General features: G+C 43.2%; 1 protein-coding gene across 5 annotated transcripts in view; it reads left to right on the forward strand.

The window, feature by feature from the left end:
* Nucleotides 1-19,906, forward strand: part of QTGAL (queuosine-tRNA galactosyltransferase) — a 316,692-nt gene that overhangs the window by 93,655 nt on the left and 203,131 nt on the right. For 4 of the 5 annotated variants that reach the window (XM_090061106.1, XM_090061107.1, XM_090061104.1 and 1 more), the window contains exon 6: nucleotides 8,807-8,902. The exons of the other annotated variant lie outside the window; for it this stretch is intronic. In XM_090061106.1, the coding sequence (XP_089917232.1) occupies nucleotides 8,807-8,902 (96 nt within the window). The remainder of the gene's footprint in view (nucleotides 1-8,806; nucleotides 8,903-19,906) is intronic. 5 annotated transcript variants of the gene reach the window in all.

The following is a 19,906-nucleotide window of genomic DNA, read 5'->3' on the forward strand; positions in this document are numbered from 1 at the left end:
GCACCCTGAGGGTCCCATCACATGCTTCAGTCAGTCTATCCCTTCCGCTGCAGCTGGGGCAGCAAAGGAGGCATCCCCAGGGTCTTATTGTCTGCCTTTTTCTGTTTGTTTTTGCTGCTGTATTTGCTGATCAGCAGAGGAGTGGGGAGGCAGAGATTTGCAGCCTGTGGCAGAAGCCAAATTGCAGGCAGCAGCCCAGGGTGGCAAAAGGTTGCCAGCCCCTGGTCCGGAGGTCACACAGAAGATTTTGTTTAGCCACTGAGAGCAGTGAATGCTTTGGATCTTTCAGCAGATAGATTTCAGTTTTCAGTGTAGAAAGTGTTTTCAGTGTAGAAGGGAAGCTCATGGACTCAGAAAGCAGCATAATACTTTGTTCAGAAAATTTTATGAAAGGACATGTACTAGAGACAATTAGAGGATCCACTGAGAATTAAAAATGGTTTGTGTTCTGTGAAAACTTCTTGTTGGCTTCCTAAGCATCATGGGAATTCTTGGTTATATGATTAAATAAAGTTCTTAAAAATAATTAAGTTGTTAAGTAAAGTAATCACAATTCAAAGAAATGTCTTGGAGTGCGGTGTATTCTAATTAGCTTTTAGATTTAAGAGCTTATATATTATTATATATTAAATTTTTATATTATATAAGCTTATATTACATTATTATACAAGATATAATGTAAGGTTATTCAGTATAAATAATGGATTGGTTTACATTTATCATGGTTGTGGCTTATTACCTGAATAGTGATAGCAAACATGGAGAAAGGGCACTGAGAAAATCTTGACTTCACACTTCCATGAACTTCAGTGCAGCTAGGATTTCATCTACGATGCCTGCTTCATATAACTCTTACAAAATTAAAAGGCAAATCAGACCTATGATGGGGGAAAGAGATTTGATACACTGAATAAGCAGACTGATCAGGATGGTGTTAGAGCAATTGGATTCTTAGGTACAGTGTTTTGTTCTATTGTTTTTCCAAGTTAAACATAAATAGTTCTCCCCATCTTTTCCCTTCGCAATTCAGCCCTCTGGTCTCTCTCTCTCAGTAATTCAGTTTAAGTTGTAGTGTTCTAGTGCTTCTTTTTGTCAGTGTTTGACCTCTTTCCTACATATGTAGCTAGATGATCATGGATAGTTCGCTGGCCCCGATCTGTTCTCACTGATCATTTATTATGTTGGCTTAACATTGGTCCATCAGATGTCATTAATATTTCATAGATTTCATAGACATTAGGGCTGGAAGGGACCTTGGGAGATCATCGAGTCCAGCCCCCTAAAATCAACAGTGAGTGAAGATTTTATACCAGCTCATGCTAGAGAGAGTAATAGAGATTCCCTGGTGTAGTAGGAATGATAAGGGTTGGTAATTTCTAGAATTATTAGTTCTTCTCTAAAATCTAGATTTTAGCTCCCTTGTGCATTTTGAAGTAAATGTCTGATTCTGTTCTGTTTTGGTTTCTTTTTCTTTTTTGTTTTCTTCCTGTAGTCTTAATAGCCAAGAATTAAATAAATATTTTACTATATAAAAAGCCTATTCTTCTCTAAGAGTGACTGTCATATCTCTCTTCTGTTGGTTTAAATAGTGTTGGATTGAGCCTGCTAAATAGAATGTTAAAGGGAAATGTTAGTCACACCCTAGTTTTATGTTAGGATGTGAAACAGGGGAGTCATCCCCAAGGAAACTCTGAAGATACTCTGACCCAAAGGACACAGTGTAAAATGAAGGCATATAGAAGAGTAAAATAGACAGAAAGAGCCAAGTCCATCATAATGTACAGGGACTATCTCATTAGTACAAAACTGCATTGACCCGAGAATAAAGCCTTTAATTATCTCAACTTGACTATTAATTTTTTCTACTTTATAAATATATAAAGCACCTAATACAGTACCTACAATTAAACTGACAATATAATATCTCATCATCTCCCTAAGAGGTTGTTTTGCCTAAATGATCAGAACAACCACCTCCTGGCTGGGGTCGTCTGACCTCGGTCCTCTTCCCTGCCAGGGGCAGGGGGTCAGACACGATGATCCATTGGGTCCCTTCCGACTATATAATTTGTGAATACCAATATTTGAAAAAAAAATGAAGATTTTGAAATAAAACGTACAAAATTATTTCAGAATTTTAAGATCTTAACCTATTAAAAGCAGAGGTTATTGTTCTGATCATTTAGGCAAAACAACCTATTATGGAGGTTATGAGATATTATATTGTCAGTTTAATTGTAGGTAATGTATTAGGTGCTTTATATATTTATAAAGTAGAAAAAATTAATAGTTAAGATGAGATAATTAAAGGCTTTATTCTCGGGTCAATGCAGTTTTGTATTAATGAGATATTTTTGTCTGTTTTGAAATGAAGGGTCTCTATGATACTTTTCCATCAAATACATACAAAACTACAATTCTTTAACATAGATCGTGTTTTCATTTGGCATACTTTTCTGGTGAATGGGAAGGAGGGAGAAGCAAAAATGTACTGAAGGTGAAAGACTGAGCAGAGCTAAGGAAATTTTCTAATAATGAATACATATTAGATAAGGTTTTCAGAGTCTTGGTTTGAAAGTTCAGCAAGCCAAAGTGTCATTGACCTTGTTCTCTATATCAATGAGTAGTGTGGCAAACCACCTTCCTGCATTAGACATACATAGCTTGTTATTCTAACCCTTCTCCCCAGCTTCTTGCAAAAACATATTTAGATTCCAGTGTCATGGACATCCAGCAGAAGAATGCTGCTAAAGCTACAGGGGGTTGTATGTCAGGCTGCAGAGAGTCTGTTTTCATGGTTTTTCAAGTTTTCTATTGGGGTTGGGTCAGCAATGGCAACTGGTTGTTGAAATATTGAGTTACTACAATGTCTAACTCTTAAGGAACACACAGGACCCAACACACTGCCTGGTTTAGATTTTTCAGGTTACATTTTCTTCAGATTATTGGCAACCTATTGAGATAGCACAGTGCAGGCACTCCTTTTACATTTACTCTAGGCATTGAACTTTACCATGAAGAACTTTTAATGACTGCCTGTAGCAATTGTTTTGAAGTTGAATGAAATCTATTTTCTTAGATTTTTTTATATGTGAGGCTCTAGATTTTTCTCTTCTCCTGTCTCTTGCAATTATGCACCAGTGAGTTTAGCAAAGCATGTAGAAAAAGGTGAATTTCGTATTTTGGAGACCTGGTATCATCTAGGAGGGATAAGTGAACAGACTGAGAAAGATGCCCCTGCCCAGATTCCCCTTCTAGACTTGACTGATCTCTAGAATTGAAATGGAATAAAACTGTTTTGAAAAGACAGAATTCAGAATTCCCCATCACGGTCAAGCAGTTTGCTTTGGTAACTGCCAGTATCACACTATTTTTTACCATTACCTATTCTTGAATTCTTTTTGTATTTGATGCTGATAAAGAGTATTTTCCCTTGCTTTAAATCTTTCCGTTCCAAAGGCCTAAAACATGTCACAGACTGAGGTACAGTAGAAGGTAGGGCAGAGTGACACCTTAGAGACTAGTCATTTTCAAAGGAGGCAACAGAGAAGCATGAGGTTTCATAGACAACAGATTATATGAATGCACTTGCAGAAAGAAAGGGCTTAAAATAGTAATACAGATACAGAGGAAAGGAAGAAGGGGAGGGGACATGACAGAGAGAGGCAGAAGATGAGTTGAAAATGTCAGTAGGGAAAACTGATAGTTTCTGTCTAGACTGTATTTAAACCATTTAAACATTCTGTGGATGATTTCTTGTTTTACAATGCCATGTTCAACTTGTCTTTTAACATTGTTTAAGGAGTGTTACTCTGAGGTTAGTGATGGAATGAATGCTCAGGAAAGGTAAAGTGCCATGGGCTTATGTGCGTTTCTGAAAGTAATGTCAAATCAGTATCCATTCATTCTTCTATGTATGCGTTGCTGTGGCAGGCCACCTTTGATGCCTGCTACTTCAAAAGGCTTGAACAGGCTGTGAAGCAGCCGGCAGGTGTGGTGTGGCTTAATGAGGGAGTCACATGACTGCAAGAGGGCTTCAGAATTGGAAGATGGGGCTAGGCAGCCTCACTGTAAACCCAGGTCCTCAGAGCTAAGTGAGCAGTTGCTGCAGGGAGCCAGAGGGATAACATCTCCCAGCGGAGCTGCTGCTCCCAGAACACGTGGAGGTTACAGATAGGAACTGTGGGGATGGAGGAGGTTCCTGGTCTGGGGAAATGATCTAAAATTACACCCTGCTAGCGCTGGATGGTGTGGTGGGGCTTCCTGTGGCAGGGTGGTCCCCAGGAAATGCCACACTAGTGCCTCCCTAGTGAAAGGTGAGTATGGAGCGCCATATAACCTCAGCCCCCACGATCTGGAGGGTTACCCTGTAGAGGGGACAGGCAAGGGGTCCAGGCATGTCATCAGGCCTGAGACCCAAGGGGCATAAGGGTGAGAGCCCCAGTGAGGGGGCAGATTAGTGGGCCCAGCAAAGGCATGTGAGAAGGCTGTGTACATTAGGATCTGCATGGGCGGACCTGAAGGACTGCACATTGGCTAGCCTTAGAGATTGAGTGAGTTGTGTTTGAAGGGACCCGAGAAGGTGGGCCCATATGAGAGAGTGAGCGTGAGCAGCTCAGTCACCTGACTAGAGAAACCCTTGACTGGTCAATGCTGGGGCCAGGACCAGAACAGTCAAAGGGCCAGAACTCCCAGGGCCAGGGGCCTGGGGTTCAGAGTGGCCTAAAGGTGAGGCCAGGGCCTGTGTGGCCAAAGGTCCCAGAGGGGGCCACTGCCCAGAGGTAGAAGGGTTCAGGGAGCTTGGCAGCCCAGAATGAGGGCAGAGTAAACTGCCTAAAAAGGAGGGATCCAGTTGGGGTCCAAACGCCAGGTGGGCATAGAAAGAGATCCATTGTGGGGCCTGAGCCTCCTGCGAGGCATGGGACACAGTATAAGGGGAGGGTTGGAGCCGTGTATTATGTTCTTGGCATAATTGGGTAGTAAGCTACCTGTAAATTCCTGTACGCCAGGAACTGTACAGCATTAATTATAGCCAGGATCTGTGGGGGTGTAGCAGAATGGCCACACTGTCTTCACTTGTGTGCCATACGTGCAGTGAGCTCTGAGCTCACCAGTATGTCAGCTCTGCATGTACAGTGAGACTTAACCTTACCAGCTGATTGGCCCCAGACTTAGGACAGAGTCCCTGATTTTTATGCAGCTCTGGAGCCCAGGAGATGAATGTGGCAGCAGTTTGCCCTCCCTTCCTTCCACCACCTCCTGCTAAATTCAACAAAAGAAGGGAAGAGTGGTAGTGCTCACCCCCTTGGCTCCAGAGCCTTGCAAAAGCAGGAGCTGTGGCCAGAGCCTGTGCTGAACAGCTCAGAGCTCATGGCAGATTCAGAGCTCTGGCTGGAGCTAATCTCAGCTCAGAGATCTCATCAACGTCTAAGTTTGCAGGGACAGGGCTGTGGCCACAGCAATGCTCCTCTGCCTTTCTCAGAACAGGTTGACCCCAGTCTGGGGAAGAGGGAGGAAGCAGCAGCTTCTGCAGTCCTCCTGGGGACTAGCGGGGCTGCAGCAGCAAGGAAGGTTTCCCCATGTATTCCCCAGACTGAGCTAAACCAAGTCTAGGGTGGTAGGAGTGTCCCAGGGACCAGGAGGAGTGGAGCAGCAGGGAAAGTTTCCCCAGAATTTCCCTGGAAACTGCCACAGAAATTTGCAGAACTGGAAATGGTCTTTATCTGTCTTGGAAGAATAAAGGGCTCATAGAATCAGGCTGAGATTTGAGCAAGTTTATGAAGTTTAAGACATTAAATGTTAACCTCTGCCCTTTTGTCTGAGAGCCTGTACCCAACAGTGTTCCAGATTTCAGAAGTAGCCTTAAACAGACGGCACATCTGAGAGCTGCTGGTAAAGGTCCGAGCGTATTGGAGGCTCTCCAAAGTAGAAATAATAACAACAATAAACCTGCCCTGCTTTTGCTCCTCACTTGGATTTCAGGCTGGATACGAAGAGATTACCAATTCTCATATTCTGCTCTAATTGGAAACCAAGCTTTCAGGAAACAGATTTGGGTCTCCTATACTAATCTCTCACCTCATGACAGCTGTTCATTAACTTGTATTTGTAGAGCCTAGGGTCAGGGCATTTGTGTATAGAAGTTAAGCTTCCTTATCTTTCTGTTATGGAATACCTTTCATAAAGGCAGGATTGTGTTTGCATAGCACTTTGTATTTTTTCCATTCTTCTCTGAACTTCCACACACAGTCCTTACAATGCACATAGGGTTTACTTTATAAAACCCCAGGAAATACAAGCAAGATAGTCTATCTTGGTTAATGAATGCTAGCAAAAGCCTTTGTAAATAGTTTAACTCTCCGTTTCTTAAATAAAAATGATCCCTTCCATAGAAAGATTAGTACTTGTACTCAGCTTTGTTGAAATATTTAAAAATTTGGAAAGTTAAATATAAAAAAAAATTGGGAAGTAAGAAGATTTCCATTTTTATTTGATTTAAAAACATTTGGCTTAGCATTATTAAATTATCTTGACATCATTTATCTTCAAGAGGAGACTGGATAGGCACCTGGCTGGGGTCTTATGACCCCTGCCACTCCCAGTGCTCCTTCCTGCCCATGGCGGGGGGGTCGGACTAGATGGTCTGTCTAGGTCCCTTCCGACTCATTGATTCTATGATTCTGTGATTAAATTTTGTCCTCAGGAGTCTTTACTTCATTGTGATTTAGAAGCAAATGATAGATGGTTTTAAGTTTTACATGGTGAGCCAAAGGTTTCATTGAGCAAATTATTCCAGTTATGTGAGCTTACAGCTTCTTTTTCTGTGAAGTAAACAAGTCATGATTTCTTTGCCTTCTCACTTGTATTTATTCCTCACATTCCTTTATGACTTTTATTAACTGCTGGGAGATCATCCGTAGTCCTTTGCAAGTTTTCCATGATCAAACTGTGTTGATAAGCTGTGATTGGTCAGATAAATCACATGGTATTGTTTCTATTTCCTGACCAGAAGTATACATAGTTACATGTCCACAGGTATAGCCCAGCTTCTTGCATTTTTTAAATTTAAAATGTTTCTATTACCAGAAGAGCTTGAAAGTTCATATTTGGTTATCTTCATTTTGTGCAATTCCTTTCTAGGCATTAAAAAGGAAATAAGCTTCTTAAAAACATTCTGAAACTTATCTACCTGAGTTCCTCCAACCTTGATTTTATCAGGTTGTCTTACTTTAGTCTATATTCAAATAAAACAAACATATTAATATTTATATACAATATCATGGCATATATATTGATGCATAGCAGATAATGAAAGCTAAGTAGGGTGTGTTAAATTCTGGCCCCTACAAAGCAGAATTCTTTTAAATGCATTTCTTGGAAGGTCTTAATGTCACGTGCTAAATAGCGGCAACCAGAGAAGAGGATATTGTTGCAGTTCTAAAAACAAGACTAGTATTTGCTTGAGTGAACATTTATAATTTATGAAAATGGCACATCTTAATTTATTTTTACTATTATTTTGTATTTATCTGTCAAATTCAGATTCCCTCACTTGTTTTCAAATACTGTGGCATGTTTTACTACAGACTGGGATAGTAGTCTGTTGTTACGATTGTTGAGTGCTGTCTATTATGAGACCTTTTAGTTGCTTATAAACCTCTGAGCTGAAGTTTTGCATGCTGGGTGTTTGCCTCAGAAGGGTATTTGTTTCATTTCAGGCAAAATGGTTCAGACATTTCTGAGAATGAGGCTAGGGAAAAATGCATTGTTTTGTGCACATTACCTTAATTTGGTGACCTTTTACTTTAAAAACATCTAGTGTTTCCATGTGTAGAACAAGGACTTAACTTTTGGCAGGATGGGTTGCCTGCATATTAAGGATGAGCCTTTTACTGTGTCCAGGAGGTTATGCATATTTGGCCAAATTACAAGCTTTTGAAAAATCCAAGTTCACACTTGCTCATTAGAGCTCTTTAAGATTTTAGTTGCTAAATTCCTTGCACATTCACCCTGCACTAGGCATAATTTGGCTTGTGGATGAGCTGGATTTATCACCATTTGTAGCTCTGGGTTGCTGTAAGCTGTACTGAATCCAGGACCAGGTGTCTGTCACAGAGTTGAGAGTGGAGAGGCAATCTCTGCTGTGCTGTCAGAACATGTCTGTATTGCTTCCTTGGCGTTCCCAAGGGTGCCACTCATGAGCAATGTCCATGTACCTGCTCCCCACTCTGCATGTATCAAACCTAGAAATGAGATTGTAAAGCTGCATTAATGGACCTCTGTCTCCTACTCTCTGTTCACTGCCACTCTTGAAATATCTGTCTTCACTGTGTTTCAGAATGGTGGCAGGGTCATGTTCACTGCTTCATTGCCGGGGTTCATGAAGGCTGAATGGGAGCAGTAGGGCACGCTCAAGTGGGTAGGGCATGCCCTAAGGAGCGCCAGGGAAACAACAGTTGGGCCTTTAATGACGCCTGCTGAGTGAGCCCAGAGAGCGTGGAGGACAATGTAAATATAGTATGTGAGTGGAAGTGGGTTGAGGAAAGGAGCCTTGGAGAAGGTAGAAACTAAGGAGAAAGAGAGGGTGTCTTTGCAAAAAACTAATATGTAATCACGTAAATTAAAGACTGTTTTGTATCGCTTGTGTACAGTGGGAATGTATTAAAGTTGCACAGTCAGCCTTAACTTGAGCATCTCTTAAATTTTAAATACTTTTTGCTTGTAAAATGTATTTAATTACAGAGGCTTTCACTGATGTGTGAATGTCTAAAGTTTACGGTGTGTGATTTATCTAGTTTTGCTTTAGATTATAGGCTGCCAAGTCAAGAGAGAACCACTGGAGTCTACTGAGCGATATACTCGTTGGATCAATAACCTGACACAGGGACAACTTCTCACACAGGTATCTTTGTTCCAGCTGTGATTCAATTTGCTCTGCTAAAGAAATAAGCAGAGGTGGATTTTATTGTTTTCTCATTTGCTTATGCAACTTGCTCCCAATCTAAGATGGCCCTTGAGAAACTAAGAGCAAAAATATATATTTTTTAAATCCACTACATCATTGTTTGAGCGTAGGTTATATAGTATTAAAACTTGATGTTTTAATTTACGTTAGTGCCTATAATAGGTAAAAATGTCTTACAGTTGTAGCGGATGAAGCTATTTTACTTTAGCTTCCCAATATACCTCACTTTTCTCCCTGTATATGTGGTTACTATGCCGTGGTTATTAACTATACATCCTGTCATTTTCTACTACAGTACTTAGAAAAGTTTTTTTTTTTAACGTACATATTTAAAAAAGAAAAAAGAAAAAATATTTTTTTTCTTGGGAAGTGATTTTTAGCTGTAAGATTATATACCCTGATTGTTGTATAAACATATGCACTTGGTTAACTCTCACTAGAGATAATTTTAAAATGGTAGTTTTTCAAGGCTTAAACACTGGTCACATTATACATGTTTTTAAGTAAGATGCATCTTGTGCAACCGAAGACAGCAGACTTGGCTTAAAAAGAGATCGTTTCATTAGGCAGGCAGCCAGTGCTGAACTAAAAGGGACTTTGGCAAAAACAAGTTGAGTTGTGGAAGAAATCAGGCCAGCTTCTAGAAGAATGCTTGTGCTAACCAAGTATTAAAAGGAGTCTAATGGATGGTTAGCGGAAGATCATCCCAGCATGCATTAAGAAGCACATATTTTGGGCTTAATTGTTGTGGTGTTATGACAAGAATACATTTGTTTTTAATTTTGTTGCATTCAAATGGCTCAAGAAATGAATACAGTTAATACTGTAAACTCTCTTGCGTTTCCTATTGCCTTAGCCCTAAAGACATCCATATGAGCTCTGGTGTGGTAATTGTAACCCACAGAGGAATCCATAGAGCACCTCTTACAATCTGCAGTGGAAACCATTGAAGTGCACAACAACATGTAATCACTAGTTTGAAATACTGAACAGAGTATTTTGTTCTAAAGGATAGCAATTTTCTTATGACGAATAACTTACAAAATACAATGCCAGCGATATCTTACATCAGCTTGTCCAAGAAAGACATATGGGCATTGCTCAATTCTGTTTGGGAAGGGATGTGGTTATAGGGGTCATTTATGCATGATTGGTGGTCCTGTCTTGCAATAATAAAATGTTGGTCTCAGAACATTAATCAAGTGAAAGTAATTATAAGAAAAGTCACCAGTGGAATATTTGGTATTGCCTTTGGGTTTGGCAGTGGGAGGGATTTATGGGTTGAGAAGTACTGAATGGTCCAGAAACAGGCAGCTGGATGCATAGTCACAACACATAGTACTGGTGGCAGAAAAAGGTTAATTGTTTAAAGACTGATCCAATAGCCATTGAACTCTTTCCACTGAGTTTGAACGAGCCATCGGTTTGGTTTGTCTTTTAATAAATTGGTCTGGAAGGCTAACAGTGTATTTAAGCAGAGGGCATATACAATGCATTCTTTCAAGTTGTGACTTCTGTTGATACATTATCTGGCTAAGGAAGGAACATTGAAAATGTATACATTTTTCTTATACTTCAGATGTGTCACTAACACTGTTGGAACATTTGCTATTGATTTAATTGATAACAGGATTAGGATTTTCCTTTCTGTCTACATTTACCTCTGCTTTTCTTGTCAGAAATACTGGGGATGGTGTAAATCAAAGCAGTACTAATTTTGTTTTCACCTGGATTTACATGTTTCATAAAGAAATGAGAAAACCAGCTCAGATACTGTCTAATTCCTGGTATGATTCTGGTACTTTCTTGTGGGTTTAGCATTTCTTTGTGTGCCTTGACTATTTTTAGTTTTTTTTTAAAAAAAAAGAATATGATAGGGTACAGACGGAAATGCAGCTCCCCGCTATAAATGAGAACACTTTGCAGGAAGTGGTCTGAGTTAAAATGATTCCAGGGAGCAAACAGACGTTCACTGTTGGTTCCAGAGGGGAGGGGAATCTAGCTGCTGGCTGCCAGCCTGGAGCCATAGCGGCAGCCTCTCCTCTCTCCTAGCCTGTCCCTGTTTCAGACTGGGAAGGGGGAAAGGAAGGAGAGGGAGCTCATTCAGTGTTGGAGGGTGGGATAGGTATATTGGAACCCCCCACATCAGGGACTGAAAGCCCCACACTGAACTCCCTCCACTTCCTTTCCCCCCTCCCATTTTGAAAATAATGACAGGCTGCCATATAGTGCAGACAGAAGTTACAGAAGATGTTCTGTTCTGAAACATCTTCATCTGAGCCCTTATGCAATGAGGGTTCAGATTTTCACCTGACTCTAACCTCTGTAGTGGAACCATCAGCAAGGAAGGAGTAGGAAAAGTCAGTTCCAGTGGCATCCTTCTCTTGACCAGATGCACGGAACATGGACTCACCAGCACCCTGTTCTGCAAAGAGAACAGGGACAAGGTATCATCTGATTGACTATGTCATTATCCGTGCCCGGGATAGCAAAGATGCCCACATCACCTGAGCTATGCTAGGAACTGGTGATTGCTGGACTGATCACCAACTTATCCGTTCAGTTATATCACTCAAACTGGCTCCCATATAATGCCTGTAACATGCCGATGGAAGATTGACATTGAAGGACTCGGGGAACTAACAAAGCGAGAACTTTTCCACCAGTGCCTCAATGAAAAACTGGTGAATTCCAGTCAACAACAATGAGACAATGTTAGCAGCATGTGAGGTGCCCTCAAGGCCAGTCATCAGTGCCTGTAAGGAGATACTTGGATTCTCTGCCAGGAAACAATAAGACTGGTTTGATGAGAACGACCAGGAGGTCCAAGAGTTGATCAATCGCAAATGCAAGGCCTTCTGTACTTGGCAAAATGACACCAACTACAAGGAAAAGAAATTGAATCTCCAACAAGCCAAGGCAGAGGTCCAAAGGCAGATGTACAACATGAAAAACACATGGTGGGAAGATAAGGCGAAGGGGATTCAACATCTGGCTAACATCCATGATACGTGTGGTTTCTTCAGTGCCACCAAAGCCATCTATGGTTCGAGCACTCAGGGACCAACCCCCTTGACACCTAATGGTGGAGGAGCCCTATTCAAGGAATGGGGAGCCATCAATGCGCATTGAAAAGAGCATTTTGAAGACCTTCCTAACTGGCACTCTTGATAAGAGTGTTCTCAACTCTACCCTACAACACCGAGTCAGAGATGATCTCAGAATCCCTCCAACCCTCGACAAAGTGAGGAAAGCCGTCAAACAGATGAAGAACAACAAGACATCTGAAGTGGATGAAACCTCTGCTAAAATCTTAGAATAGGAAGGAGAGGAGCTTACATCAAAGTTTCATGCCCTCATCTTAAGGATCTGGAATGATGAGGAAATCCCAGATGACTCCAGGGATGCCATGACTGTGACAATCTTCAAGAAAGGAGATAAGTCTGACTATGGAAACTACAGAGGGATTGCCTTGCTGTCCACCGCAGGAAAGGTAATTGTGAGAACCCTTCTCAGTTGTCTCCTTGCTGAAGAGCTCATCCTGGAATTTCAGTGTGGGTTTAAGGCATCAAGAGGCAGAACTGACATGATCTTGGAAACAACATAAACCTCTCTAATTGGCATTCTTTGACCTTACAAAAGCTTTCAACTCTGTCAGGTGGGAAGTGTTGTGGATCCTTCTGAAGTATGGGTGCCCACTGAAATTTGTGACCATTCTCTGTTTGCTCCATGACGGCAAAATGGGAGTTAAGCAAGGCTGTATCATCGCTCCGACACGTTTCTCAATATTCCTTGCCACAATGTTGCATCTGACCACAAACAAGCTTCCAGATGGAATGGAGCTAAACTATTGAATAAATAGTAAGCTATTTCATCTCAGCTGACTCTGAGCCAAAACCAAGACCACCCCAACTACAATCACTGAGCTCCAGTAAGCTGATGATGCTGTAGTGCATGCTCATTCAGAAACGGACCTTCAGACAAAGGCCAACGTCTTTACTGGTGTACAAGAAAATGGGGCTGACGCTTAATGTTTAGAAGACTACGGTCCTCCACCAACAAGCTCCTAATGAACAGTATCCAGCTCCAATAATCCATATCCACAGTGAGACTTTGGAGAATGTTGTGCATTTCCCATACCTTCGTTGCCATCTCTCGCAGACGGCTGATATCAACAAAGAAATCCAACTTCGCCTCAAATGTGCAAGTGCAGCCTTTGGATTGTCTTGCCCGTAGACAGTGTTTAGATTCTTGTAGCCAAATATTCAAAGGCATAAATGTAATAATTACTTGGCAAAGAAATTGATATTAAATGAATATGGCCATGAATTTTGTTTTTCTGATGAGCTGAAAATACTGCAAAGTTAATCTTAGAGGACATCTAAGTCTAAGCCATTCACAATTTTTATTGTAATACTTTTAAAAAGGAAATTTTACTAAACTACATAAGTTCTAACAGTTGTTTTTAAAATTAGTTTAAATTTTAGAGGTACCCAAGTAGTTTTAAAAAGCTGACATTAAGGAACTCATTCGAGCTGACAGAGGAACTCATCCAAGCTGATTCCACAATAACCTGGTTGAAGGATATTTGATTCACCAAGCCATAATGGCTTGGCTCTCTCTGTCCACCCTGAACTGTAATAGCTTGGTATAGCTCCCTGCTACATAGTGCACATTGCTGCTTACCTAGGAAACTCCCTTATATGTTAGCTGGTTTATTATTGTTTTGCATAGTCTTATAACCTACAGTTTTTAGCAGTTGGTTCCTACCACACCTTTTTTTTTTCTCTGGATAATTTGCTAGGAGAGAAACATCTTGGAATTTCTGTTCTATTGGAGGCATCCTATCATTTCACCCAGCAAGTTACTAACGCTGTATTTTTCTTCTATATATTGTTGAGAGCTCTGAAGTAATTTTGAAAAACAGTCTAAGCTTAATATGTTTATAATTAACTCTTAAAGGCAGATCTGTAATAGCTCAAATACTTATAATTTTCAATTGATGTTTCAACAGTTTTTCTTGGATTTAAAGGTGTACTGCAGGGAAAATATGAATAATATAACTTTGTGCTTTTTCAGCTTTTCTTTGATTATGTGTAAATATATTGAGCCAATTTCAAACATGTTGTTTCTACTTAAGTTATGTTTGATTTTAATTTGTTTGATTTTAATCTGAAGATTCGATGCCGATTCAGCGAATCAGCGATTCGGACATAGACACAGCTTTAAATGCTTTTTCTACATACCTTGAGGTACCAGGCACGTCTTGTGAAGACTGCAGTGGTGGGGTGGATAGAGAGTCCCACAGGAGTGTGGGATGGGGGGACCCCCTGTATGCTCAGCAGTGAACCCAGAAGTGGACCAGAAGTACTTCCAGTCTGCTTCCGGGTCCGCTGCTGAGCGTGCCAGGGCACCTCCCCTGCCCCTCCACCCCCCATGCTCCCCCACCTCAGTGATTGGCTGCAGGGGGCCTCCGAGTGCCCCCCAGACCCAGGAGGCACCAGTTGCCGAGCCGGAGGGGTGCGGGGTGGGCTTCTGGTCCTCTTTCAGGTCTGCTGCCAAGCGCACTGGGGACCCTCCCATGCTCCTGTGGGACTCTCCATCCACCCCAGCATGCAGCAGCCATGAGCCCCTGCTACCTAAAGGTATGTAGAAAAAACATTTAAAGCTGTGTGTATGTCTGAATTGTTGAATCTTTACAAATTTCTCTGAATTGATTTGGAGGGTTCCGAGTCGATTTGGAGGAATTAAAGGGTCTCCTGATTCGATTTGAATTCAGAGATTCCACCACTGAATCAGGCTGAATCTCTGCCGAATCAAATCAGCAACCAAAGCTTCGCACAGCCCCAGTATGCAGCTGATATTGCTTGCTGATAATTGCGAGAAATGCTGAAAGCAATGCTTTCTTAGCACGTGACAGTGTTCAGCTGATCTTGAGTAGGTATTTAGCTATGTAATGATACGTCAGAACTTGGGGGGAAAGGCTGTGCTTTCTGCAATAGAACTGTTTTATGGGCATGCTGAGCATCTGCTATTTAGGATGTGTGTTCACTCCCACACACAGACATTCATGCAGTGATAAAACTAGCACACTGCAGCACTGCATGGCATGTCAAGCATGGCATAATAAGCCATTGGACCACCTCATATAACTGAGCATCTCCCAGAACATTTAGGAGGAGGGGAAGCCATATTTCCTGCTGGTTTGCTAAGCCAATTACAAAGGACTTTAATTATCTTTGACAGTGCATCACAGGGCTGCTGCTACTGTTTCTCAGTCAGGTCTTACTCACCGATGTCCTCAGTCTTACCAGGATATTTTTGGGTGATATATTATGTAGGACCAACTGCATAGTTGTACTCAGACTTACAATTCAACAGGTTGTGTTGAGGACAACCACCATTAAAAAGTCCCTTCACAAACCAAATGCAAATGCTTCACTGGCCACAAGCAACTCACAACACTTTGAGTACCTCTGATCTAAATGTAATGGAAACATTGCAGTGAATAAAAAATCATAGAATATTCTTTTTCAATTGGCTTTGTGTTCACATACACAGCTGTGTCCCTGGTAGATGTAGCATTGTGACATGATATACATTGGCTGTTGTAAAAGAATACAAAATGAACCTGATAAATGCTGAAACTTGGCAAGGCAGGTCTTCTGAGCTGTATGATTGCCATGGATCCTGGTTTTCTCTGTTGAAAAACCGCAAATTCTCTGTTTAAAACCCCCAAATCCACATTTTCCCTTGATTAAAATGAAATTCCATTTTATATATATATATATATATATATATATATATATATATATATATATATATATCAGTTGAACATGATGTTGTATTGATATATTTACAATTGTAAAGCAGTTTGGAAGACTACCAGTGCTTCAATCACTGCAATAAAATAAATTCTAAATACTGATAAATTTTGGCATTTGATTTTGGGAATTTTATCTCACCAGGATGCAGGTCGAGCTACGGCTGTCTCCCCCACTGCTTTGCGGCATTGAACAGCCCTGATGTGCCAGTGTCGTACCCATGCCATTGCCCCTCATTCCCCATGTATAGCCTCCCAGCCCTGCTGGTGCCCCTCACTCCCCATCCACAGCCCCATGGGCTCTTCTATTGCCCCTCACTCCCCAACCACAGCCCCCAAACCCTGCTTGAGCTCCTCACTCTCCACCTACAACCCCCACCCTCTGCTGGTGCCCCTCACTCCCCACCCACAGCCCCACCTCCAGCCCTGCTGGAGGGAGCCCCCAGCTGCCAGGGCTACAGGGCCAGGGACCTGGGACAACAGCCCCCTGCCCCTTCCAGCAGCACCCGAGCCCTGGCTGCCACCTGCAGGAGATAGCGGCTGCTGTGGTGGAGCAGAGCTTGGAGCCTGTCTCCCCCTCCCCCATGGGTGGCATAGCTGAAACAGAGCCCATGGAGGGGGGGCGGATGCAGGCTTGAGCTCCCCATCCTGCTGCCCTTCCCTCAGGGCCTTCATGGCCCAGCAGGTAGGACCCAGCGCAGCAGTGCAGAGCAGGGTTGGGTGGGGAGGCTTATGCCACTGCTGGGAGCTCTGCACTGCCATTGCAAGGCACCCCCTGCCCACCTAACAGCAGCAGAGGCACAACTCCATGCTGCCACCCCCACTGCTGCTGGGCAGGCAAGGGGTGGCTTGCCATAGAGGCACAGGGCTTGCAGCGGCGGCAATGCTGTGCCAGGTCCCTGTCACTGGGCCTCAGAGGCCCTGGGGGGACGGCAGCAGCAGGGAGCTATGGGGCCTCAGCGGCCAGCCTGCACCCACACACAGATCTGGGGGGGCACATGCTCCCCAGGCCCCCCAGCAGTGTGTGCAGCGGAGAGGAGCCAGACCCACCCCCCCACAGCTCCCTTGACGAGCCACCCATAGCCCCAGCCGGGCCCTGTGGCTGCATGTTCCAGCCCCAAGCCCCACTCACCACCCTGGCTTGGCAGCATCCCCAGCCCTAGCCTGGCTCAACTCACTCCCTCACTACAGGGGCCTCAACCCTCTCCTCCCTGCCTGCCAGACTTACTTGCAGAGAGCTGCTCTCCAGGCTGCCTAGCAGCCATGTGCATGTTTATATGCACATGGTGCCCCCTGCTGATTGCCTCCTCCCACTCCTCCTAGCTCTTTGCAGTCTGGAACTCTGCAAGCCTGCAAGGGAAAACCCACTGTTTCCCACATTTTTCTCCTTTAAGGGAGAAAATCTGGGTTTTTCTCTTTAATGTGAGAAAATCCAGTTTTACCACGTTTTTCCGTGGCAATGGAAAACCTGGATCCCTGATGATTGCTCAGAGCTCCAGCGTGAAGCTAGAGACAGGCCTGTTGAAAGTCTCTGGGTTAGGGTCAAAGGAGAGAGCAACAAGGGTGATGTCAGGGTGGGTGTCTGCTATAGACCACCAGACCAGGAGGATGAAGTGGATGAGGGTTTCTTCAAACAAGTAGCGGAATTTTCCAGATCACAGGCCCTGGTTCTCATGGGGAACTTCAGTCACTCTGACATCTGCTGGGAGGTCAATACAGCAGAGCACAGGCAATCTAGCAAGTTTTTGGAGAGTGTTTGGATATTTCCTGGTGCAAGTGTTGGAGAGGCCAGCTAGTGGCCATGCTCTTCTTGATCACAAACAAGGAAGAATTGGTGGGGAATGCAGAAGTGGGTGGCAACATGAGCAGCAATGGCCACAAGATGATTGTACTTTAAAGAAACCTTACTGAGGGTGCACAAATGAACCATCCTGATGCATAGGAAGACTAGTAAGTATGAAATCAGGAAGGCCAAAGCACAACTGGAGTTGCAGCTAGCAAGGGATGCGAAGAGTAACAAGGAGGGTTTCTTCTTGTTACAAGTATGTCAGCAGCAAGAGGAAGATCAGGAAAGTGTGTCCCCCTTACTAGGGACACAACCTAGTGACAGATGATGCAGAAAAGGCTGAAGTGCTCAATGCCTTTTTTGCCTCAGTCTTTACAGGCAAGGTCAGCTATCAGACTACTGCACCTGGCAGCACAGTTTGGGGTGGAGGTGAACATCAACAGTGGTGAAAGAACAGGTAGGGACTATTTTGAAAAGCTGGACATGTACTAGTACATGGGGCCAGATGTGCTGTACCCAAGCGTGCTGAGGTTGCTGGCTGATGTGATTGCAAGGTCACTGGCCATTATCCTTGAAAACTCATGGTGATCGGGACAGGTCCCAGATCATTGGAAAAGGGCCAATATAGTGCCCATCTTTAAGACAGAGAATAAGGAGGATCTGGGGAACTACAGATCAGTCATCCTCACCTCAATCATGAAGCAGGTCCTCAAGGAATCCATTTCTAAGCACTTGGAGGAGGAGAAGGTAATTAGGAGCAGTCAGTATGAATTCACCAAGGGCAAGTCATGCCTGAACAACCTAATAGCCTTCTATGATGAGATGACTAGCTTGGTGTATGCTGGGAGAGCAGTGGACATGATTATCTTGACTTTAGCTAAGTAGTTGGCTGTAGCTGAGTTGGTGTAAGGACATAGACAGGCAAGATTGCTTGCCTGCTTATTGACTTTAGCAAGGCATTTGATATGGTCTCCTACAACATTCCCTCCAGCAAGCTAAGGGTCTACAGGTTAAATGAATGGACTGTACGGTGGATAGAAAACTGGCTGGATCGTCAGGTTCAAATGATAGTAATCAACGGTGCAATGTCTAGTTGGCAGCTGGTATCAAATGGAGTGCCTCAGAGGTCAGTCCTGGGGCCAGTTTTGTTCAATATCTTAATTAATGATCTAGAAGATGGGATAGAGTGCACCCTCAGCAAATTTACAAATGACACCAAGCTGAGGGAAGTAGGAGATATGCTAGAGGGTAGACTGGGATTCAGAGAGACCTAGACAAATTGAAAGATTGGACCCCCAAAAAGTCATGAAGTTTAATAAGGTCAAGTGCAAAGTCCTGCACTTAGGACAGAACAATCCCATGCACTGGTACAGGCTGGGGACTGGCTGGCTACACAGCATCTCTTCAGGAAAGGGCTTGGGGGTTACTGTAGACAGTAAGCGGAATATAAGTCAACAGTGTGCCCTTGTTGCGAAGAAGTCTAACAGCATACTGGAGTTGCCAGCAGATCAAGGGAAGTGATTTATTCCTCTCTATTTGGCACTGGCAAGCCCATATCTAGAGTGCTGTGTCCAGTTCTGGGCCCCCCACTACAGAAGGGATGTAGCCAAATTGGAGAGAATCCAGTGGAAGGCAATGCATATGGTTAGAGGGTCGGGGCATATGAGTTATGAGCAGAAGCTGAGGGAACTGGGCTTATTTAGTCTGGAGAAGAGAAGACAGAAGGGATTTAATGGCAGCCTTCAACGACCTGAAGGGCAGTTCCAAAGAGGTTGGAGCTAAACTGTTCTCAGTGGCGGCAGATGACAGAACAAGAAGCAATGGTCTCAAGTTGCAGAAAGAGACATTTAGGTTAGATATTAGAAAAAATGTTCTCACTAGGGTGGTAGTAAACGTACCCTGGAACAGGCTACCCAGAGAAGTTTTTAAGACCCAAGCAGACAAAGCCCTGGCTGGGATGATATAATTGAGGATGCTTTGAGGAAGGCAGTTGGACTAGATGGCATCCTGAGGTCCCTTCCCACCCTAATTTTCTTTGATTCTGAAGGTGTAAATTAACACTGTTAGGTTAGAGTTTGTAAGACTTGCAACAATCTACAGCACCTGAGGATCTGGCCCAATATCTTTAAAACCTTAATTAGACCAGTACAGAAGTGGATATGTTTATCTTTTAAAAAAATCTATAGAATATCTGAGTGAATTTTGAGAGGTTTGTACATAAACCAGAGCAGCGTTCCCTCTAAGCTGTGCGGCATGTGTGGCTGGCAGCGCGGCATGATCGCACCTGCGCAGCCGTGCATGCCGTGCAGGTTAGAGGGACCGCTGAACCCAA

The sequence above is a fragment of the Crocodylus siamensis genome, chromosome 8 (genome assembly GCF_052110815.1).
Source record: "Crocodylus siamensis isolate JL-2025a chromosome 8, ASM5211081v1, whole genome shotgun sequence".
NCBI lineage: Eukaryota > Metazoa > Chordata > Crocodylia > Crocodylidae > Crocodylus > Crocodylus siamensis.